Raw genomic sequence first — 19,804 nt, 5'->3', positions numbered from 1 at the left:
GCTGCTGCTGCTGCTGCCGCCGCCGCCGCCCTGGGTGCCCCCCGCCACCGCCATGGGAACTCCGCATCAGTCGCTCCAACCGCCGCTTTTTCTGTGGGCCATGTCGTGATCCGTGGGCTCCGCCAGCGGGTTTCCCATCCGTGATCCCGACCGAGGCGAGGAGGAGGAAGAGGAGGAGGAGGAGGGGGAGGAGGAGGGAGGGAAGGTGGTGGTGGTGGTGGGGAAGATGTTCGCCTCGGTGGGCCCTCGGGGCGGCCCGCGCCCACCCGTGGCCCCGACCATCCCGGAGCCGGACCTGAGCCATCTGACGGAGGATGAGAGGAAGATCATCATGGCTGTGCTGGCTCGGCAACGGGAGGAGGAGGCGAAGGAGGAGGCCATGTTAAAGTAAGAGATAGAGAGGAGAAAGATAGAGAGAGAGAGTGAGGGAGAGTGTGTGTGTGTGTGTGTGTGTGTGTGTGTGAGTGTGTGTTCGTGTGCCTGTGCATGTGCGTGTGTGAGAGAGACTGGGCTTGGGCTATTTCCGTTCTGAAGTCCATCCACCTCTGTTCTCTCTTATGGATGAAATGTTGGATGTGAATGTTTCAGCATCACTCCACTCTATCTGTCCATGCATGCATGTCTATGTGTGTGTGTGTGTGTGTGTGTGTGTGTGTGTGTCTACATCATACAGGTCCCACCACACACTCACTCACTCACAGGCCCACAGCTGTGTGGAAGAGAAAGCATGCATGGGCCAGTGTGGACCAAGTGCACGTCCAGTTTGCAGTCTCTCACTGCTCCTGTGAGAAGGCTCAGTGAGTGTGGTGCTGGTGGGTCAGGTGGAACTTGCTCGGGAGGGAGAAAGAAGAGGATGGTGGGAGGATGAAGCGGCGTGTCACCATGCCCCTTCATCAGCAGCGCCACACTCCCCTCAGATGAGAAATAAGAACTCTTTTCTCATCTGCACATGTCTCCCTAACATCATCATTAACACCAATGCCTTAGTCAAGTGGCAAATATTTGGACTTCCTCTGAAGTATTTTATTTATGGATGCAGCAGGAAATTGCAGAAGTCTCACTGAAGCCTGGCATTGAGAGTAGTAAGAGTAAAACCCTCCCTGTTGGCTTTTATCTGTGCAGCATCCATCTCAACAGCTGCTGTTCTCAGCTCTGGGGTGCGGTTGAGCCTTTCCCAGCCGTATGCACTGTATGTAGGCCAGTGCTCTTGCAACAGACATCACACAGGCTGTTATAGAACCAGTAGGCCTATAACAGGGGGGGGGGGAAGGTGCCTGTGCCATGTCATTTTGAATCAAGAGTGTCTTACATTCACTGTGTGAGACCGCCTCCTCCTCCTCTTTACCACTACCATACATGCATGGAGAAAAGTCTCCAGATTTATTTGCCACTGCGATCGGTGCAGAACCCACATCCACTCGCTTTCCTCCAGGACCGGAAAATGCATCAAGTTGAAACGATGCCTTTGTCATGTTTTCTGCCTGGTCTGCATGCAGCTGCATGCATAGATGGGCAGATGAAAAGATAGACCGACCCACCTAAGCGAGGCGCTCCTCAAGCTTTACGTCTCCTGTTCTATTTTAAGCCCTCTGTGCGGACTGATAGCCCAGCACGGGAACGACGATCGATTCATTGCATCTAAAGAAGGAAATGTCCAATATATATCTCCGGCTCTAAGTGGCTATGCATCATTTTCAGTATTGTATTGGAAGCCGTGGATTCAGTCATGTCATACTGCAAATAAAGCAGGCTGTCAGCGCATACATGTCTTAAACTATATTGGCTTTAGCACAGTTTCCTCTCATCGCTGTTTGGATAGAGACTGCCATAGCAAAGCGGTGTGTGTGTGTGTGTGTGTGTGTGTGTGTGTGTGTGTGTGTGTGTCTTGGGTCTGCACTGAAAAGCTGCACTGGTTGACTAATACATGCATGGTGAGTGTACTAGCAGTAGGGCAGTGTGGGTTGTAATGCAGAGAGGAGTGAACACACTACTCTTATGAGCATTTTAAGATATACTCACTTTCAGTCTTCTTGCTTTTAAAGCAAATAGGATCATAGTACACATCAGCAGAACTCCCTGCAGAGCAACACTGATGTAATGTTAGATACACTGTGGGTAAACAATGATGCTCTGTCAATAATTATCATCAGGTTAACTGGTTAATAAATCAATTATGAGGTTAATAAAAATGAATTTCATTTACAGAAAGAAAGGCGGATAAACTATAAATGATAGTTAACATTTGCTGCATTCCTGCACCTTCTTTAGCTGCCTAAATTCCAGTTACATAAATGGAAATGTAAAGTACAGGAACATATAACAGTAAGCTCCTGCCTACAGCCAAATAACAAATCAATGAGTAGCATTCCCTCACTGTATTCCAAACATACAAATTCACCTTTGGGTATCTTTAAGTATGTGAATTTTGTTGATACAACCAAGCACAAGTCATCAAATTTATTGACAGGTTAGCAGGAAGGAAAGCCCTTTTTACTGCACTGAACTGACGAATCCATGGAAGTAAATTCTTGCACTTACTAAACACAGCTCAAATTGATCATTTAGAGCTAGTATATATATGTCAGTGTGCTCATCAAAGGTAGAGACAAGTGACAGACTTATCTAAGATTTAAAATGTAAGTATGAGATTTGTATGAAAAATGTTACGTAGGTGTGTGCTGTCTGGGCGTATGCTTGCATCACTTTTTTTATGGACGGGATAAGCACGTTGTACTATATCTATATTTTTTATAGGGACATTGCATTGTCATAATTTATGTGTTGTACTCTCTATTTGAAATATTTTAGCTGTGCTGGCCTACCTATGATGCATAATACTGATTCAATAATATCAATATTGTTATCTGATATCTAGAAAAAGTAAGATTTCAGCAGTTATAGTAGTTTCCAGAGAGCTGTAAAAACATCTCAGAAAATCATGCAAAACAACTTAAAGTCAGACTTTTTCTTATGGAAAAAAAAAATCTAACCTTAAATGACAATAAAGACCATACCACTGGGGATGCAGTAATCCCCACCTGATACGGTTTCCGATACCTCAGCATAGGGAATCTGCAGATCCACTATCCAATACTAGCACTGTTTTTTTCCTTAAATTATATTACATGCTTGTGGAACTGATTGGGGTAATTTTTATGTAAGGTAACATGAGTCCAAGGATTGCTCTACACTAAAAATTGAATTGACAGCCTGTCGTGAATGTATTTTACAATGGAATAATGACATTGCCAAAAATGGTTGGTTTAATGTGGATCAGTTTAATGAGGACACTATTGATGTTGATAGCAATACATTGGATCATCCAGGAACTACAAATCATATAGATTTGAGATTGGATCTCAGCCAAACATTTTGGAAACTACGCTACAATATTGTAGATATTTGAACGCTTTTTCTGTGCAATTTCAGACATTCACTGGCTACCATTCATACAATATTTAATACAAAATTTAAATCTCTTGAGCAAACTCTTAAAAGTTGCTAGAATTCTGTAATCCATCACAGTGAAGTCTAGTTATGTTTGTCTAAGTAATGTTATCATTATAGGGTTACACAGTGCAGACTTTTCATATCAATCTGCACTTCAGCTGCACTGCCATGATGTCAAAAGAATGCGTTCTTGATGTTCAGCATGATGGATTACACAAGCAAGCAAGTTTGAAGAGTTTGCTAATTGATACCAAATGTGTTGCACACGTCTGAAAATGTCAGCAAACATGTAGAGTATTCATGACTGACCCACTGCAAACACACTGGTATGGTCCTTTAATCTTGCATCCAGTCACCAAACTCCAGTAAGCTCAAACCTAAACGCAATTTAAAGATGAAAAATGTAGCATTAGTACGTCCACAGTATCCTTTACATGTGTAACCCAAATCAACGTCAATCCCTACTTATTTAAAAAAATTCAGTACAAAAAAGGATGGTTATAACTATGAGGCACAAAGAGATCTAACTATTCCCGATGTGCAAAAAGTATCTCATAATGAGAGGGGTACCCACAGTATTGACGATGAAAAGGCATGTCTTCTGTTTTAGACAGCGTGGGTGTTGGCGGGGATTTCTCTCTTGAGTTTCCTCTGTGATCAGACTGATCAGAGCTCACTGTTCATGTTTATGGATGAGATGGTTTTGAATCACGCTGTGAATGTGTCAATGGTCGTATTGAAAACATGTCATTGCTGCGTAAGGCCTGTCATCGCTGCCTAAAGGTATCTCCAACACTGCAATGACAGTCTTAATGAGCATTCTTACCAGTTTAGACTGAATTTGGAGCATTTGCTTTTTTGGTTTGGTTAGTGTGTGCAATGTCATTTGAACTCGTGTTGGTCGGGTGACACAAAATAGCTGTACCGAGATAGCCAAAAATGCAAGATTCTATGCTTTGAAAACAGAAGTTATTAGGATATCCATTAGGAGTGACAACATAATCAGAACTAACTAGGTTAAACAACCCTAAAACACACGGTTTTATGAGGATACGAAGGCAAATATTCACATTTGAAAGCTAGCAGTTACAGTAGGCTACTCACAGGAAAGCCCATGCAGCATAACAAATTAATCCAGGGCTGTCTGCAATCTGGATGAATGGATGCTCATATTCATCTATTTTATGAACACAAAAGAAGAACAGTTCAGCCTGTTACACAGGCAAAGTCTCTCCAAAAAACCTGACTTCCCTTAGCAAGCCATTGAAAATTGGGAGTTTTTAAATATGTAAATAAACTAAATACAGAAACAAAGCAAAGTTAACTCAAACGAAAGATAGAAAGTTAACAGTGGAGTTTTGTGCTAACAGCATTTTCCTAACTTCGTGTGTTTCAGAGAAGAGAAGCCTATCCAAGCAAGAACGGTGAACCTGGTTGGTCAGAAAAAACCTCCGCAGCAAAACGACGTCCGGTGAGTGGCAACAGCTGTTATTCAACCACCAGCTCAATTTCATCCAGTCAATATGGAATTTTAAACTGGCCTAAAATTAGTTTAAAATGGGTCTTAATATTTGTTTTGCACAAGTTTAACGTCACTTTAACCCAGTAGCCCTAAACCTCCAATCAATCCAGTTTCTTTGCCTCGCATTCATGTTTTGTTGTGAAATTATACACAGTATAAAAGATAAACTCACGCTATTATCATGCATTATTTGTATGGTACACTGAGTTGAATGACATTGCACAGGCACCTCATTCAGACTTTTTGAGTTAAATTTAGGAAATATGCCTTTGTTAGTGTTACTGAAAATATGTATGTCTCAGCAAGCCGTATACTGTTGAGTGACTTTATATCCTGTCAAACAAGCTAAAAGCCAAGTTGCTGCCTGTCATCTATCAGACACCAACTTTATAGCTTCCGCTGTAAAGATGGACAATGTCCATGTCCAGATCCTATTGAGTCATTAGAGACTATAGCTGATGTTGTCGTTGCTTCCTCTATGGAATTGCTGGCTCAGGCTGGATTCAGACTGGATTCACTTAGATTGACCAACATAGTGAATCAGTAACCAGTTCTATTTGCCTATAGCAAAGCCAAGCTTACGTAATATAAGTCATATTCTTTCAAATGTGTCTGAAATATTCTTATCGGCCATTTGAGTCTGCTGTTCTTTGGTCCTAGGACACATGATATTCAGTCAACTTTTATCTCCATCGCTTTGATGAATATGTGGAGATGGGAGTCAAGCTCCGGTCACACCAGGAAGTAGCACAGTGGGGTTCATGTGCACATCCTTGTGGAACAGGCGTTGCTGGAAGCTTGTGACCACTCGCAGTGTTAGCTGGCAAATCTCTGTGGTAGGCGAGCTAACCACTAGCCAGCCAGGAGCGTGCTAGCCCTAGTCAGTCACAACCGCTGTCCATGCTAGCTGGCTGTTTGCTTCATTGGTCGCTAGCCAGACATAAAAGCTTATTCAAGAGACGTAGCTATTTGTATCATTGATTCTCTGTCCTGTCTAAAAACCATGATTCTTTTGTGGAGCATTATATAATCTTACGAGCAAGGTTATGGATGAAGCGGCGATTGCAATTGGTCAACAGTGCAAGTTCACTAAAGTTGCACTTGTCATGAAAGATTTGTGCTTGATTTGTGGCAGAGTTTAGCTGTTAAATGCTGGTGTAAACAAACATGACTTTATATTTCATTTAAAGTGTTTTTCTTACTCTATAGATGAGCTACAGCAAGCTAAACAGCTGTCAACAGAGACTACTGCACAGTGAGCTAGCCAAATGTTTTCATAGCTCACACACAAAAGTTATTTTGACTGACATTGAGGTTATTGTTAAAAATGAAAATAAATAAATAAATAAACGTTCTATGCAAATTACCATATGGAAATAAACTTTCAACGTTGGCAGTGCCAACGTCTTTACTTCTATATTCCTCTAAGCCTGTAAATCGTGGAACGCTTTTATCTCTTTGCAAGCTTGGAAACTAACATCATACTGAGGTGGTTAGAGGTTAGCTTTCGCTGAACTAACGCCTCCCATCTCATCTCCAATTAGTGGGGATTGGATGCTTGATGGGTTGGTCTGGATCAACTCAGTGATCATCTGTCCTTCACCGCTGTGTGTGTGTGTGTGTGCGTGTGTGTAAAGTCTGGTTATTTGATCAGTGGTTGTTAATATAGACTTGAATTGGAAATGTTACTTGAAACAGACTCTGTCGTTTTCACTCTTTGATGTTATATGAGCATCTCAGTCCCCGCTGGCTTATTTGCACGTTGAAATGCGGGTTTCCGTGTATTTCTTTTCGCAGTGACTTCTGCAGCCAGTAATGTATTTTTTCTGCCACACAATGATCAAAGGATAAAGCTACAGTGTGCGCTGAATGTGTGTGTTGGAGTGTGTGTGTGTCTCTGTGTGTTGCTGGATCAGAGAGTGAGGTGGGATTACAGAGTATGTCAGCTGGAGCACATCTGCTTCTCTGAGGAATCCCACAATATGGCCCCCATTTATAACATTATACAATCTGTGCCTTTCCGGTCAGTATTCCCCACATTATTCACAAGACATTAAAGTGACAGTATTCCAACAGTATTCCTTCTGCCAGGACCATTGAACTGGGACAGAGATAATGTCTTCTCTATAAAGTTATTTTAATGCAAACTACACCAAACTAGGACACTTGTAGATCTCTTTGTGAATTGTGATTTTGGGCTATAGAAATGAAATTGACTTGACTTGACTTGACTCAGTTACCCGGCATTTGGACTGAAAACAGTACTGTGTTAAAAATATTCAAAGGCAGGTTGGAACCTGGTGGTTCAGGCATGGCTCATCTGTTACCCCAGCGTTGATAATGCAGCCGTAGCCCATGTCTGTGTGCATAAGCACACAGTATAATTAATAGGTGAAAGTAGAGTTAGCCTATGGACATTATTGTCATTGGTTAGCTTTTGCACTTACACTTTGTCAGTGATTATAGCTAAATATGTTTTCATTGACATTTTTAAGCACTATCCACTATGATGGATAAATTTGTTTTGCCAAATTAACACATAGATTAAATCTATAATAGTAGTAGTAAACATTGCAAAAGTAAAAATCAGTCTTCTAGAAACAAAATTACTAGTTTCATGTTAGCGTGGTTGATGTCTTGATTATTTGTAAGAAATGCTAAGTAGTTGGATAGCTAACAGCAAGAAACTGTAAATTCAAAAGAGCTGTTTTTCAATCTTGAATTGGTTACTTTCAGCACATTCAAACTAAAGAACAAAGATTATGCGGCATCCAGTGCGTTATTTGGGAATTTTTAACAACTACCTGGTACTTTACTGACCAGGGGTGCGTTTTCCCAAAAGCATCGTGGCTAACTACGGTAGCAACTTCCGTGGTTGGGTTTCCTAAAACCTTAGTTCAAACTACGGAGGTAACTACGTTGGTAACTTCCATGGTAAGAACCATCGTTAAGCAAAGCCAGTGTTTCCTGAAACTGCAGTTCCGACGAACGTTCGCAACCACTGTTGTTAAGTAGTGTATAGTTCGACCTACAGCTCCTGACCTGTGGTTAGAAGTTTAGTTCATGGTGACTACGTCATAGATGGTGACAATGCAGTGTAAAGAGGTGGTTGTAATGTGAGTAAGCAGGAAATGTTCGATAATCTTGCAGTACAAACATCATTTTGTAAAAAGAATTTTTTTGAAAATGTAGTTGTTTGTACTTGTATTGAATTTGGCAGGTCACGGTAGGGTTGCATCGATTAGGGGCTAATAGTGTAGACCATCTCCAAACAGCAGGTGATTTCTCACAGATTACCCACCGGTTCACAATTACTTAATTTACTACATGAGTCACCCGAAAGTAAAAGGAGAAAGCAGAACATGAGAAAGACAAGTCCTTATAATATTTCCTTCATGTGTAGTGCGTACATTTCTAGGCTATGGAGAAGATGGGTGTTCTCTACTCTTCCTTACAAACAAAGGGACAGCATATCTTTATGGTAAAGATTAAAAGAACTCATGGGTTCCAGACCCATGTCTGTTTATGCAACAGATTACACTTTCAAGCTCACCCATCTATCACACTGAGCTATTCTCAAGCCTTGATGGGCATAGTCGGTCCAGGTATTCATAATAGTGTTAAAGTGTTCAAAAGAAGCTTTGCAGATTGGATCTATTTTAATAAATGTTTTGCAGTTGCTAATAGTTCATTTTGTCTTCAGTGAAGAAATATTGCTATTTCTATAAAAAGTTATAGGCTAAAAAAAATATTTAGGTTATATTATATTGTTGATTTTATTAATATTATTGTTGATTTTCTTGTTATTGCTGGCAGCCTACATGACTACAATATGAAAAGCCAAAATAAAAATTTAGCACAATAATGTAACTTAATATCGGTCATATTTACGAATAATATCACAAAGTTTGAGAGTTTTGTAAGTTTCCGGCTGTGGAAGTCACACTGAGCACATCTGTAAACATTATAGTTCCAACTATGTTGTTTCAAACTAACACGGTTCAAACTATGGCACCAACAAGGTACGACAGTTTTGGGAAACGGACGTACTTCAGATGTTGGTTAGTTTAACAATGCATCATGCCAAGATAGATCAATGCTACCTTCCGTCGTTGTACAGGAAACACACCCCAGGTAAGATTAGCATTGTCAGCTGGAAATGTGCATACTGATAAACAATTACTAAATATCAGCATAAAGTACATCTCATAAGAGAACATTGTCAATTCCTATACTCATTTAAGTAAGTAGAAGGTCCTGGAAACCCTGGATGGCAGACATCAACTGTTCGTTGTGTACTTAAGGCATAATGTTTACTCTCAGAATTACTGTAACGTCTGTAAGAAATAAAGTGGGAAGAGAAACCTGGCTCCTGATGCGCAGTTCCTGCCAAACATTTGTCAGGTTGATCGGCTCAGTAGAGACAGAACAGACTTCTGTCAGACTTCGGCAATCTGAAAGCACTGTAAGAGAAAATGGCTGGTTTAAAACTTGGCTACTGTGTATATTTAAGTTAATTTATTGGGATTTTTAAAGGCCAGGAGTTTCTGTAGGGTCTGTAGGGAGCACGTAAGCCTTCACTTGTACTTCATTGCCATGTGTATATATATATACACACACACACACACACACACACACACACACACACACACACACACACACACAATGTATATACTGACTATCTATGTGTAAATAAAACCTGTGAAATTAGTAAGGGTGTTTACACTTTACATCACTAAATGTGATTGGCCTGTTGTCCCCTGATAACAGGGTACCATGGCGACGGCCCAGCAGCCCCGTAGTAACCTCGTTGACCCCTGGGATTGGCGAGGAGTCACTTCCTCACTTCCTTCAGGGATTTGCTGTTATCTTGGTCTTCTCATGCGTCTCTGCTCCAGTGGAGACCAGGGAGGGACTTGACACACTCTCAGTTACATTTCTGTATGTTGATGAAAGAGTTCCACATGTTTTGCTGATAATTAGATTTTTTGTATAGAAATGGAATTGTATGATTCGATGGTATGAACGTTTTACGATCTCACAGTGTAGAGGATTCAAGCAGAGGTTTTACACGTTTATATTGTTTATATAAATGGGTGAACTTACATATCTGAAAGAAATACTTCCTTTTAGTAATAATAACATTGTACTCCCCAAGTGAATTGGTGAAATTTGGGAACACAGCGATATTGTATTGAAGTCTGATGGAACAAACAAGAGCGGTCAGGCAGCCACAGAGATTTTAAACAAATCCCCAGGTCGGCCAGACTTATTTGGAAGAGAAAACAAAGGTGAATGCTAAAATAAATATCTGTGGTAAACACCATCCGACCACATCTAAAAGCAAAAAGTGCTAGTCCACTAGCCCTGGAGATTTAGACTGCCGAGAGGAGGAGGTTTTAAGGCCCTAGGCGTGCGACCCAGCTGGTGATGCTGCTTGGTAGCGGGGCCGTGACTGAGCCCCAAAACCGGAGCTGGGTGAGGGGGCAGTGGAACTGTGCTATACCTGTTCTGAAAGGCCACACTCAAGGGCAGGGCAAAAAACCTGCCATCATAGCCTGTTCCTGGCTGAATCACAGCGGCTCCCTGAGCTCTCTCCAAGGACTTTTGCGTGACGTTGCAGCCTCTGTGCAATGAATAATGAAAAACATATACATACATACACAAACATTCTGGTTTACCTTTGACCTACAGTATACACCAAAAAAAATGAAACAGTGTTTCTATGGAGTGCTCACCTTTTGTTTCACCGTTAAAAAAGGAAGTTTATATATTTGGCTGCTTGTTTCTTGCCCTGTCGGATTTCATTATAGCAATGTTGCCATGTTCCAGGATCTCAGCAATTACTTTGGCGACTACGCTTTTATCTACCTAACCACAGCTACGAAAAAAACATCAGCTCAACTCATGGATGCACTGTGTCATTGATGTCAAGCACGCTGCAGTTTCTGACTACAAACAGCTCTTTGCAAGAGCTTTTTATTTATTTTTTTCCTATTGTATAAATAGGAAAAAAATTGGTATTTGAAAAAAATTGAAAAAATTGGTAATTTATGTCCACAAACTCAGTTGGCTTGTTATTGTATCTCACTTCTGCTTTTCTTTTGAAATAACTGAAATTCTGCATTCCGCCATCTTGGTTTGCATGAAAAATGGGCAGGTAATAAAAGGCCCTACTCTTAGAGGTTTGCTGACCAGGTGCAAAGCAAGCATACAATCTGAAACATTCCTTGACATGTCTTCCTTCCAAATCACACAAATAATTGGTGTGTGCATTAAAATAAATCAGTGAGCCAGCTGAAGGGAGTGTACCTCCTCGTCAAAGCTGTATGCTGCTGTACACGGGAATGTGTGAATACGCTCTAAGTGTGTGAATTTGATTGTTTCTGTTGTTGAGGAGTATTATATGTGTGTGCATGCATGCTGTGTGTGCCTGTGTATATATACATTCTGTGTATATGTGTGTTTGTGCTGCCTGGCTGTGTATGGCGTTGCCAGGCCATATGGAGCACTGTCTGGGGAGCACACTACCCACTTAGCTCTGCTGTTGGCTCTGGTGCTCACTCCATCTGTCCCTCCTCTCTCTCTCTTTCATCCATCCCACCCTCACTTTCTGTCTCACTCTCTCTTTTTCAACTTATCTTTTGTTCTATCTATCTTTAATTTTTTATTTCTTAGAGCTTGGTCTCTTCTTCCCTTTCCCTAAATATCCCTCCTTCCCTGCCCTTCAGTCTTCTACACTCTGCTTTATCTTGTCTTAAACGTAAGCCAAAATGGTCTTCTTTAGGTATTTGTCCAATACCAAGTGTGTGTGTGTGTGTGTGTGTTTGTATGCTAATGCATGCACTTAAGTAATGAGGTGTGTGACAGAGCTAAGTGTTTTCTCAAGCACTCTGCTTCTCACACTTTCTTTCTGCTTGGCGGTAAATGTTATCGTCCTGCAGCTGCTGTGCTCTTGAACATCCACTCAGCTGAGAATGGTGATGAGGTTCAGGCCTTGACCAACACCTCAGAGCTGGTGAATCTTGCTGGTCTTTTTATTCAAAGGTCATCTTGGGATTCCGGAGCCGATAATCAATGAAATGGCCAGGGGGGATCAGTTGTTGACGGTTCACTGACAACAAGCGGTAACACAGTACATGTTTCCAGCTAGCCCCCCCCCCCCCCCACGTAACCCTAGCCTCCCTACCTCATGCCTGGGGTCCTGGAAAAGTCCTGAAAAGTCTTTAATTGTATTAAGCTGAAGGCATCTTGACTATATTCCTGGCATAATTATATTATTTGTAGCATTGTTCATGCAATAGCACATGGTGTGCTCACTGATATTTACCTGAAGTGCATTGGAATCAATTATAAGGGGATTATGAGCCCTGAGCTTGTGAAAAACTATGAACTGGTGATGGTGAGCCTCTTACTGTAGGACAAACATGAATAATACTCTGGGAGAAAGGCACTACGCTCTCCCTTAAGAAGGTCTGATGTGAAACTATGAATTACAGGAAATTGCAGTACAGAAATGGCAAAGATATGTCTGACGGACAATGTCGGCATTATGAAGTTTGTCCACTAGAGAGCACTGACATGTTTCACTCATAACATGGTCATAATTACATATTTGGAATTGGTAACAACACATTTAAGTGATTACCATAAAATGAATACATTGCATGTGTAAATGTGTAAATCAGCTCATATATCATTGTCAGATTTTATTATTCTCCACATTATCATCAGTTGGGCTCTAATCACTTCACTAAATGCACTGCCAGGAGTCTTCCAAGATTCTGTTACTATTGGTCTGTTAGGTCTTAAAATGTCTTGCTCACTGACACTTGCAGATGACCTGATCATGTACTGATGTGCTTATACTGGGTCTTTGTGGGAAGTCTCTGTTTCTATCTAGTGTTGTGTTGTAGCAGACTAACTGTGTTTGTGTGGCACCTCAGTCACTGACTGTTCCTAAAACTTATCCGGGATGCCAGTTCTTTAATTTTGAAATCTTGAAGCCTCTGGGTACTCACTTATGTTCAAATTAAAATGACTTTGTGTTCAGTCCGACCACACAGCTTACATTGCATTTAAGTCACTTCCATTAAAAATTCAAACTGCTGTTTAATGTCAAGATCAAATCTAGTATTTGATCTGTTCAAATTCAGATTTCGTAGTGTATGCTGTAATTGTAAGAGGCTGTTGCCTTTGCTAACGCAAAATAGAGAAAACTAGTGAGCTGTGCTGAAAGGATAACCATGACACTGTTTGCCTCCGTAGTTGGAAAAATCGTAAAAGTAAAGCTGTTTGCTGACGTTGTTAAACACAACCGCTGTACAGTAGCATTATTGTCAACTGAAGCAGCAGAGGCACCTCGTCTGAATTAATGTGATCAATGTTTTACATGTTAGTTCTAATTAATTTAAACATGATTTTTTTTTTTTTGCAATCATGATCCAAATTGTCCTTGGATGGCTGCACATCTTCCTGCACGCCTGAATCAACTGAGCGGGGCCAGCTCAGAAAAAACAAGCCGGCATTTGGAACATATATAATACTGAGGACAGAAAAGGGTTATTTTAGCCAACAAAATAACAAATGGCAGTGGTGTAATGTTTAGGGCTGCCCCCTAATAGTCAACAACTGGGCCTTGTCATCAGGACGAAAGTATCAGGGATTGTTGCAACAAGGACCTTTTCTCTTGTAAGACAGAAATCACTCAGCTCAGTTGGTATGCCTATTAGCTCACTCTGCCCAGACTGGGAGCTCGGAGTAACGGGGGAGTGTTGGTGTTTGTTTACACCGCTAGCTCAGGAGTTTGGACCGCTGGGAGGAGGATTTCCATGCCCTGGGTGGGGTACCCAGTGGGTGATGCTGCATGGGAATGGGGCTGGAAATGAGCACCAGAACTGGAGCTGGCAGGCAACGGAACTGGGCTCAGCAGCGAATATGACTGGACCAGGACTGAACACAGCCACAGTGGGTTCAGGCAGGGACAGGAGAGGAGTGAGTTTGTAGCCAGTTAATTTGTAAGTAATGTTATACATTCGCGATGTTAGCTGTTAACTGCATCATGCTAACTCCGCAAGTATTTGTGCTTGTGAAGCTGGAAGTTATTTATTCCTGTGTTTTGAACAATGAGACTTATACTGTGTTGAAATAAAAGAATCAGTCTCCTTGCTGGCTGTTCCAACACATTCAGCATCTTTACCACTTTTCCATTAGCATTTAATGGCTGCTCACTTCTGGCCCTTGTTAGGTTTTAAAGGCTCATTATTACAGTTTTGTATTTCTCTGTAATGTAGCACACAGTTAACAAGGTTACTGATATCATTATCATGGAATTCAACATTTTCTGATGCCTCAAATCTATATATATAAATAATTAAATTAATAATATGCTAGGCAGTAGTGAGCTATCTAATACCTGTGTTGTATGCAAAAACATACACAAAAATTTTGCTTCCAAACGTATGTAAATAGTAGTGTACAAAGCATTCTAAACACTTATGAATCTAATTCAGTCTAATAGACACTATCACTAAGGCCTGAAAAGGTGTCTATTGAATAAAACAGTATGTTCCATTCATGCCTGGGCTCCATTTGTTGAATTGTGTTTGTTCAAAATAAATATGCAAATCAGAACATGTTTCATGTCTGGATGTATTCAGACCAGACTCCCCCTCTGCAAAGCTGCATTCTTAATCATACAGCCTGTCATTTTGTGGCTAATTTTCAACACCAGTTCTTTCAGCCCGAAACCAATTTTTCTTTCTTGGTCATGATTAAAACTTGACTTAAAAAGCTCACACCATTTTTGTCAGCTAATCGACCAAAACAGTGTTTTTGTTGACTAAAAATAAAAAGGGTGAGGTTGACTAAATATGACTTCAACCAACATGGACGTTTGATATCATGACTAAATCTGAAAATAGCTGACAAAATGAACACTAATTCAGATTGGTTTTATTTATCCTTTGGGTGAACCTGGATCATAAGCAGAATTACTGGTTAGAAAGGAATGAACATTTTTACCTGTCACAAGCTGTCTCTTCTCTCAATATACAGTGCATAAATGTGCAGGTAGTTAGCTTTCTTAGCTTGTGTTCACTCTTGGAAAGCCTTTTCTCAATTGCTCCATGCTTTATTGTGCTGTAAGTTACAGCTGGAGAGACAGAGACAGGGCAGTGATGATATTAGTTTTGAGAATCACAATGCGTTATATTTAGAGAGACACTCCTGGTAGAAAGATGAGCATCTTTTTAAAAAATATGGGAGGCACAAGAGTGAGTTAGAAAGAGAGTGAGAAACGGAGAGAGGGAGTGAGTGGTTGGAAACTAAGGCAGTCAGGGAAGAATATCCAGAGAAAAAAAGGAGGATGGGGGAGGTGAAAAGAATAGAGGAGGAAAGTACAGGAGAGAGTTGGTTTGGTGAGCTTCAGTAAGAAGGATCACACATACTTGGGCATGAATCATCACTTTTCTCCTCTGTTGGGATTTCCCAAAACCCTAATCTGTTCTTCTTTAGTATATTTTATAACCAAAACTTTCAATCCCAATGCTTAAAAAAAAAGACTACATTGCTGGAGACAAATTAGAGCAATCGCTGATGGCAGACAAGATTAAAATTACTTTTCTCTCTTATCCAACAAGTCAAATATTATCAAAGACCGGAAGGGAATAAGAGAGAGTGTGATATAAGACAAGGATGGGAGGATAGAAGGAGGGATGGAGGGAGTGGGGGAGGTGCGAGTACAGCCGAGCAGCTCAGCATGGTGAGTTCTCTGACGGAAGTGAGGGAGCGGAAGGGACGGAGGAGGAACAACAGTGCTTGGCACAGATAGAGAAATCTAGAGAGCGAGAGATTCTCCATGTCCCTGCTGCCATATGGTGAGCAGCCAGGCCATAGCACAGCACATATATGCACTAACGGAGAGGTAGGCACAGAAAGTCTAATCAGAAGGTGGAGAAAATCATTTCATTTCATGAAAAAAATTAAGCTTTCTAATTTAAGCAGAATAAACATTTTAACTAAAATATATATTAAAGACAATTATGTCAAGCAGCTAACAACACCAAGGACAAAATACAGCCCATGCTAAAATCTGCTGCCATGGCCTAGTTAAAAGAGAGGTTCAGATATTTTCCAAACCATGCCATATTAGAGTTACTGGTTTCTGTGATCACTCCTCCTGTCCATACTGGCAGTGAAGTGCGACCACACTGTGAAAGATGGGACAAAATCCACAGTCCTTATTTTAAGCAAAAATGCTGTCCAAAGTTCTAAAGAAATGTAAAATGAGGCAGTCTGAATTAGCCAAATCAAGTGGGCATCTCCCTCCTGGTAGTCGGGTGTATGTTTATTATAAGTGTAAATGGCACCACCAGTACCATGTATGTATACATTGGTATACTGTACATTATATACAGTGTATGATTATAGCGGGCTGTGGTACTGATAGCATCCCCACTGGGAATGTTTGTTTTAATTATTTATTTGTTGGACCCAAATGCAGATGACAGAAGCAGAGTAGATGCAGTTCAATGAGGCTGTCCAAAGCAGGCAAACCAAAACAATAGAACCAAAGTCCAAACAATCAGGAAGGCAGACAGGAACAGGCCCCTGACCAGGATATTATAGGTTAAGAACAGTAGGGCTTTATTACGTTACATTCAGTAGTCAGTCAGGTAGCATTAGCTAACTAACATTACATTAGGAACAATGCACAGCCAAAATTTTTCTGGATTTGTTTAGGTTTTAGAAAGGGAATAAATCATACTCCATTCAGCCTCTCTGGATACTAACTATAAAAATAACTGTAACTACTACAAGGGCCCCAGGAAGCTTTGACCATATCATGGAAAAATACAGCAAAGAAAAAGCTAGAAAACAACTCCTTTTCCATTAGAGTCCACGGAGCGCAGCCATGAAAGTGTCGGACCTCAGTTAGACCGAGTCCTGTTCTGCGCTGTGATTGGCCAGCTGGGTATTCAGGGTGTGGCTTTGCAAAGGGTCAGTTGGGTTATGCATGTTGCGGCATCCATTAGCTTTCTGCTTGTCCTTTGGAGGATCGCAGGGGGCTGTCCAAGAGACAGGACAGGTTGCCAATCAGTTACAGGCACATAGAGACGGACAACCATTCATGTTCACAACACATACATTTTAGAGTCCCCAGTTAACCTAAACTGCCAAACTGCATGTCTTTGGATGGTGGGGCGAAACTGGAGCACCTGGACAAAACCCACCCACACTCCCCACAGAAAGCCACAGCAGGCCGGCAGGTTGGAACACTGCTAACCCGTGCACCAGCATGCTTTTTGTGCATATTTTATCAGAACATATCTCATCTTAATAACTCAAAATAAATACAAAATGTCAACTAAGTTTTATTTTGGCAGAATGAAAAATTTTTTTCTCACCAATGGTGCCCTCATATGAGTCACTTTGATGCAACACAGTATAAATGACCAGTTTCATAATCCTCAGATTCCTATCATCCTATAAAGATGATAAACTCTCTTTTCTGCAAATAATAACGTGTTAAAAGTGTAGGTGGATTTCCTTTGCATGCAAACAAATTCCTTTTCTTAATGCACACACACACACACACACACACACACACACACACACACACACACACACACACACACACACACACACAGCCAGGCACAGATATACACACAGCTGCTGGAAAACCGGAAACTCATTTCTAATTCTGGCATGCATTTTACCTTCCATTCAATTTAACAAATAGCATAGGGGGGAGGAAACTTTTTAATACTCGTCTATTATAAGACACAGAATGAATTCCAATCAATCTTGTAGATGACTCCTCCACAGTAAGAGCGCGTGTGTGTGCGTGTGTGACTACAGTCGATTAAGGCAGGAGTGAGAGAGAGACGTTGGGGAGGGAAGAGAATGCTGAGAGGGAGACAGGTTTTAGAAATAGTTGGGAATTAAACTTATGACTTTTGAAGGTCTTCACTTACACATCTCATAACTGACCAAAGTTTCTTTAAAAATAAGTGTTGAATAGCAAATGAGATGGAGAGAGTTGGAGTGCTTAATTTCTAAATGGCTGCGAGGTGATTTTCTCTGACACTGACTCATTGTTATTTGATTCATGTCTGCCTGCTTTTTGAATATCGATCCAGGAAGTGGAGGAGTGACTCATACACGGCCACGGAGGCCTGACTCACTACAGTAAAAGAGTCGAAGCTGGCTCTCAGTCCCAACCTGATGCCACCCTGCTTTATGAAAGTCCCGGACTGGAGACGGCATTGCCAACGTTTGGCTTAGCAGCAGTAATGCTGCTCAAGGACTGGAGGACAGCTATTTTATCTGCCTTATTTTTGGACACATGTACAGTAGTGCAAGCAGGGGGTCCTTTTGGAGTTGAAACTGAAACTTTATGCTTTGATTGAGGATTCGGGCTCTGGGGGGAAACGCCCCGAACCCACTACCACAGAAGCAATTGTGGAAATGGTGAGAATGAGAGGGCTCACAATGATCATTTTTGATGCAAACTTAAGAATAGCCTGGAGGAGGTGGCTGAGGGGAGAATGAGGTCCAAAATAAGGAACACACTGGAGAAGAAGCACCTTCAGTAACTGTTTCATCTTACCCAGGCGTTCAAAGGACATCCATTCAACTACACAATGATGCCTGCTGTAATGGCTTCAGTCTGAGCTTCTGAGGCCTTGCATGATGGTCACCTCTCTTGGACTGTACCGTACTGACTATACATTGGGAACACAAATTTTATACATGTTTACATATTTTAATTCTTTTTTATTGCATTCCTTATCTATTCATTATTTATTATTCATTTTCTATCCCCTGCATACAGGATCTCTGCTGTTATGAGACTGAAATATCCCCTCTGGGATAAATAAAGAGCCACCCTAGCCTACCGTACCCTATTAATACTGAATATTTGCTGAGTATTGGTTAGTTAAATGTGGGCACATTTCAACATTTTTAAGTAGAAGTCCCATGCATTGTCTGTGGCATTCAGCCCCAAGCCCACTGGCTCCTAATGAAGATGTAAATATTTTAAAAGAGGTCAAAAAGGTATGATTTTATTATTCAAGAAATTTTTTTAAATTTCCTGGAAACTGTATTTTTAGCAAACAAAATTGGTTAGATACTACTTTCAGCTGTGCATTAATACATGCCCCTAGGGGCCCCAAAGGCCCCAGTTGTACTGCGAGGCAATTAGTTTGTGGATATTTGGTTAATGAATGGTTTGTTTGGTAATAAACTTAAGCAGAATATAAACTCAAATGATAAGGGACTCCTGTCCAGGGTGCACCCCGCCTTTCACCCAATGTCAGCTGGGATTGGCTCCAGCCCCCCCGCGACCCTGTACACAGGATAAGCGGTTGACGATGGATGGATGGATGGATAAGGGACTTAAGGCTCCTCCCATCATCTCTTACTTTAATACATTTATCATTTTCAGTTGGTATTGCACTGGTGCATATTCAATAAACATACATAACATACAACATAAACATACTGACACACTACAAACAAGTTAGTAGTTAGTACAAGACAGTTAGTAGTGTCAGCTGACCTGATGGGTACTTAGAGGACCACAGCTTAGTGGTTGACAGATATGGGTTTTTTAATGGCTGATGCCAATATTTAGAGAGCAGGGCGGCTGATGGCCGATTTATAATGCCGATATCAAAACAAGGACTGGCTGGTGTTTAAGGGAGAGCAGGGTACAGTTGTGACAGAAGTGACGTCATTCAACTGCAGTATTCACTACAGCACAACAATAACCAGTAATGGCTTTAGATTAGATTTGCTGCCATTTAGGATGATATATCGGCCTTG

General features: G+C 41.1%; 1 protein-coding gene across 19 annotated transcripts in view; it reads left to right on the top strand.

Moving 5' to 3' along the window:
• The window catches only part of LOC123983956 (regulating synaptic membrane exocytosis protein 1-like), a 103,395-nt gene that overhangs the window by 354 nt on the left and 83,237 nt on the right, over positions 1-19,804 (top strand). For 16 of the 19 annotated variants that reach the window (XM_046070453.1, XM_046070435.1, XM_046070438.1 and 13 more), the window contains exons 1-2: positions 227-387; positions 4,847-4,921. In XM_046070453.1, coding sequence (XP_045926409.1) covers positions 227-387; positions 4,847-4,921 — 236 coding nt within the window. Of the gene's footprint in view, positions 1-226; positions 388-4,846; positions 4,922-19,804 lie in introns of those variants that run through there. The other 3 variants (XM_046070443.1, XM_046070441.1, XM_046070444.1) reach the window with 2 other exon arrangements.

Source organism: Micropterus dolomieu, linkage group LG15, assembly GCF_021292245.1.
Source record: "Micropterus dolomieu isolate WLL.071019.BEF.003 ecotype Adirondacks linkage group LG15, ASM2129224v1, whole genome shotgun sequence".
NCBI lineage: Eukaryota > Metazoa > Chordata > Actinopteri > Centrarchiformes > Centrarchidae > Micropterus > Micropterus dolomieu.
The sequence above is the reverse complement of the archived record's forward strand: the minus strand, read 5'-3'. Positions and strand labels throughout refer to the sequence as shown.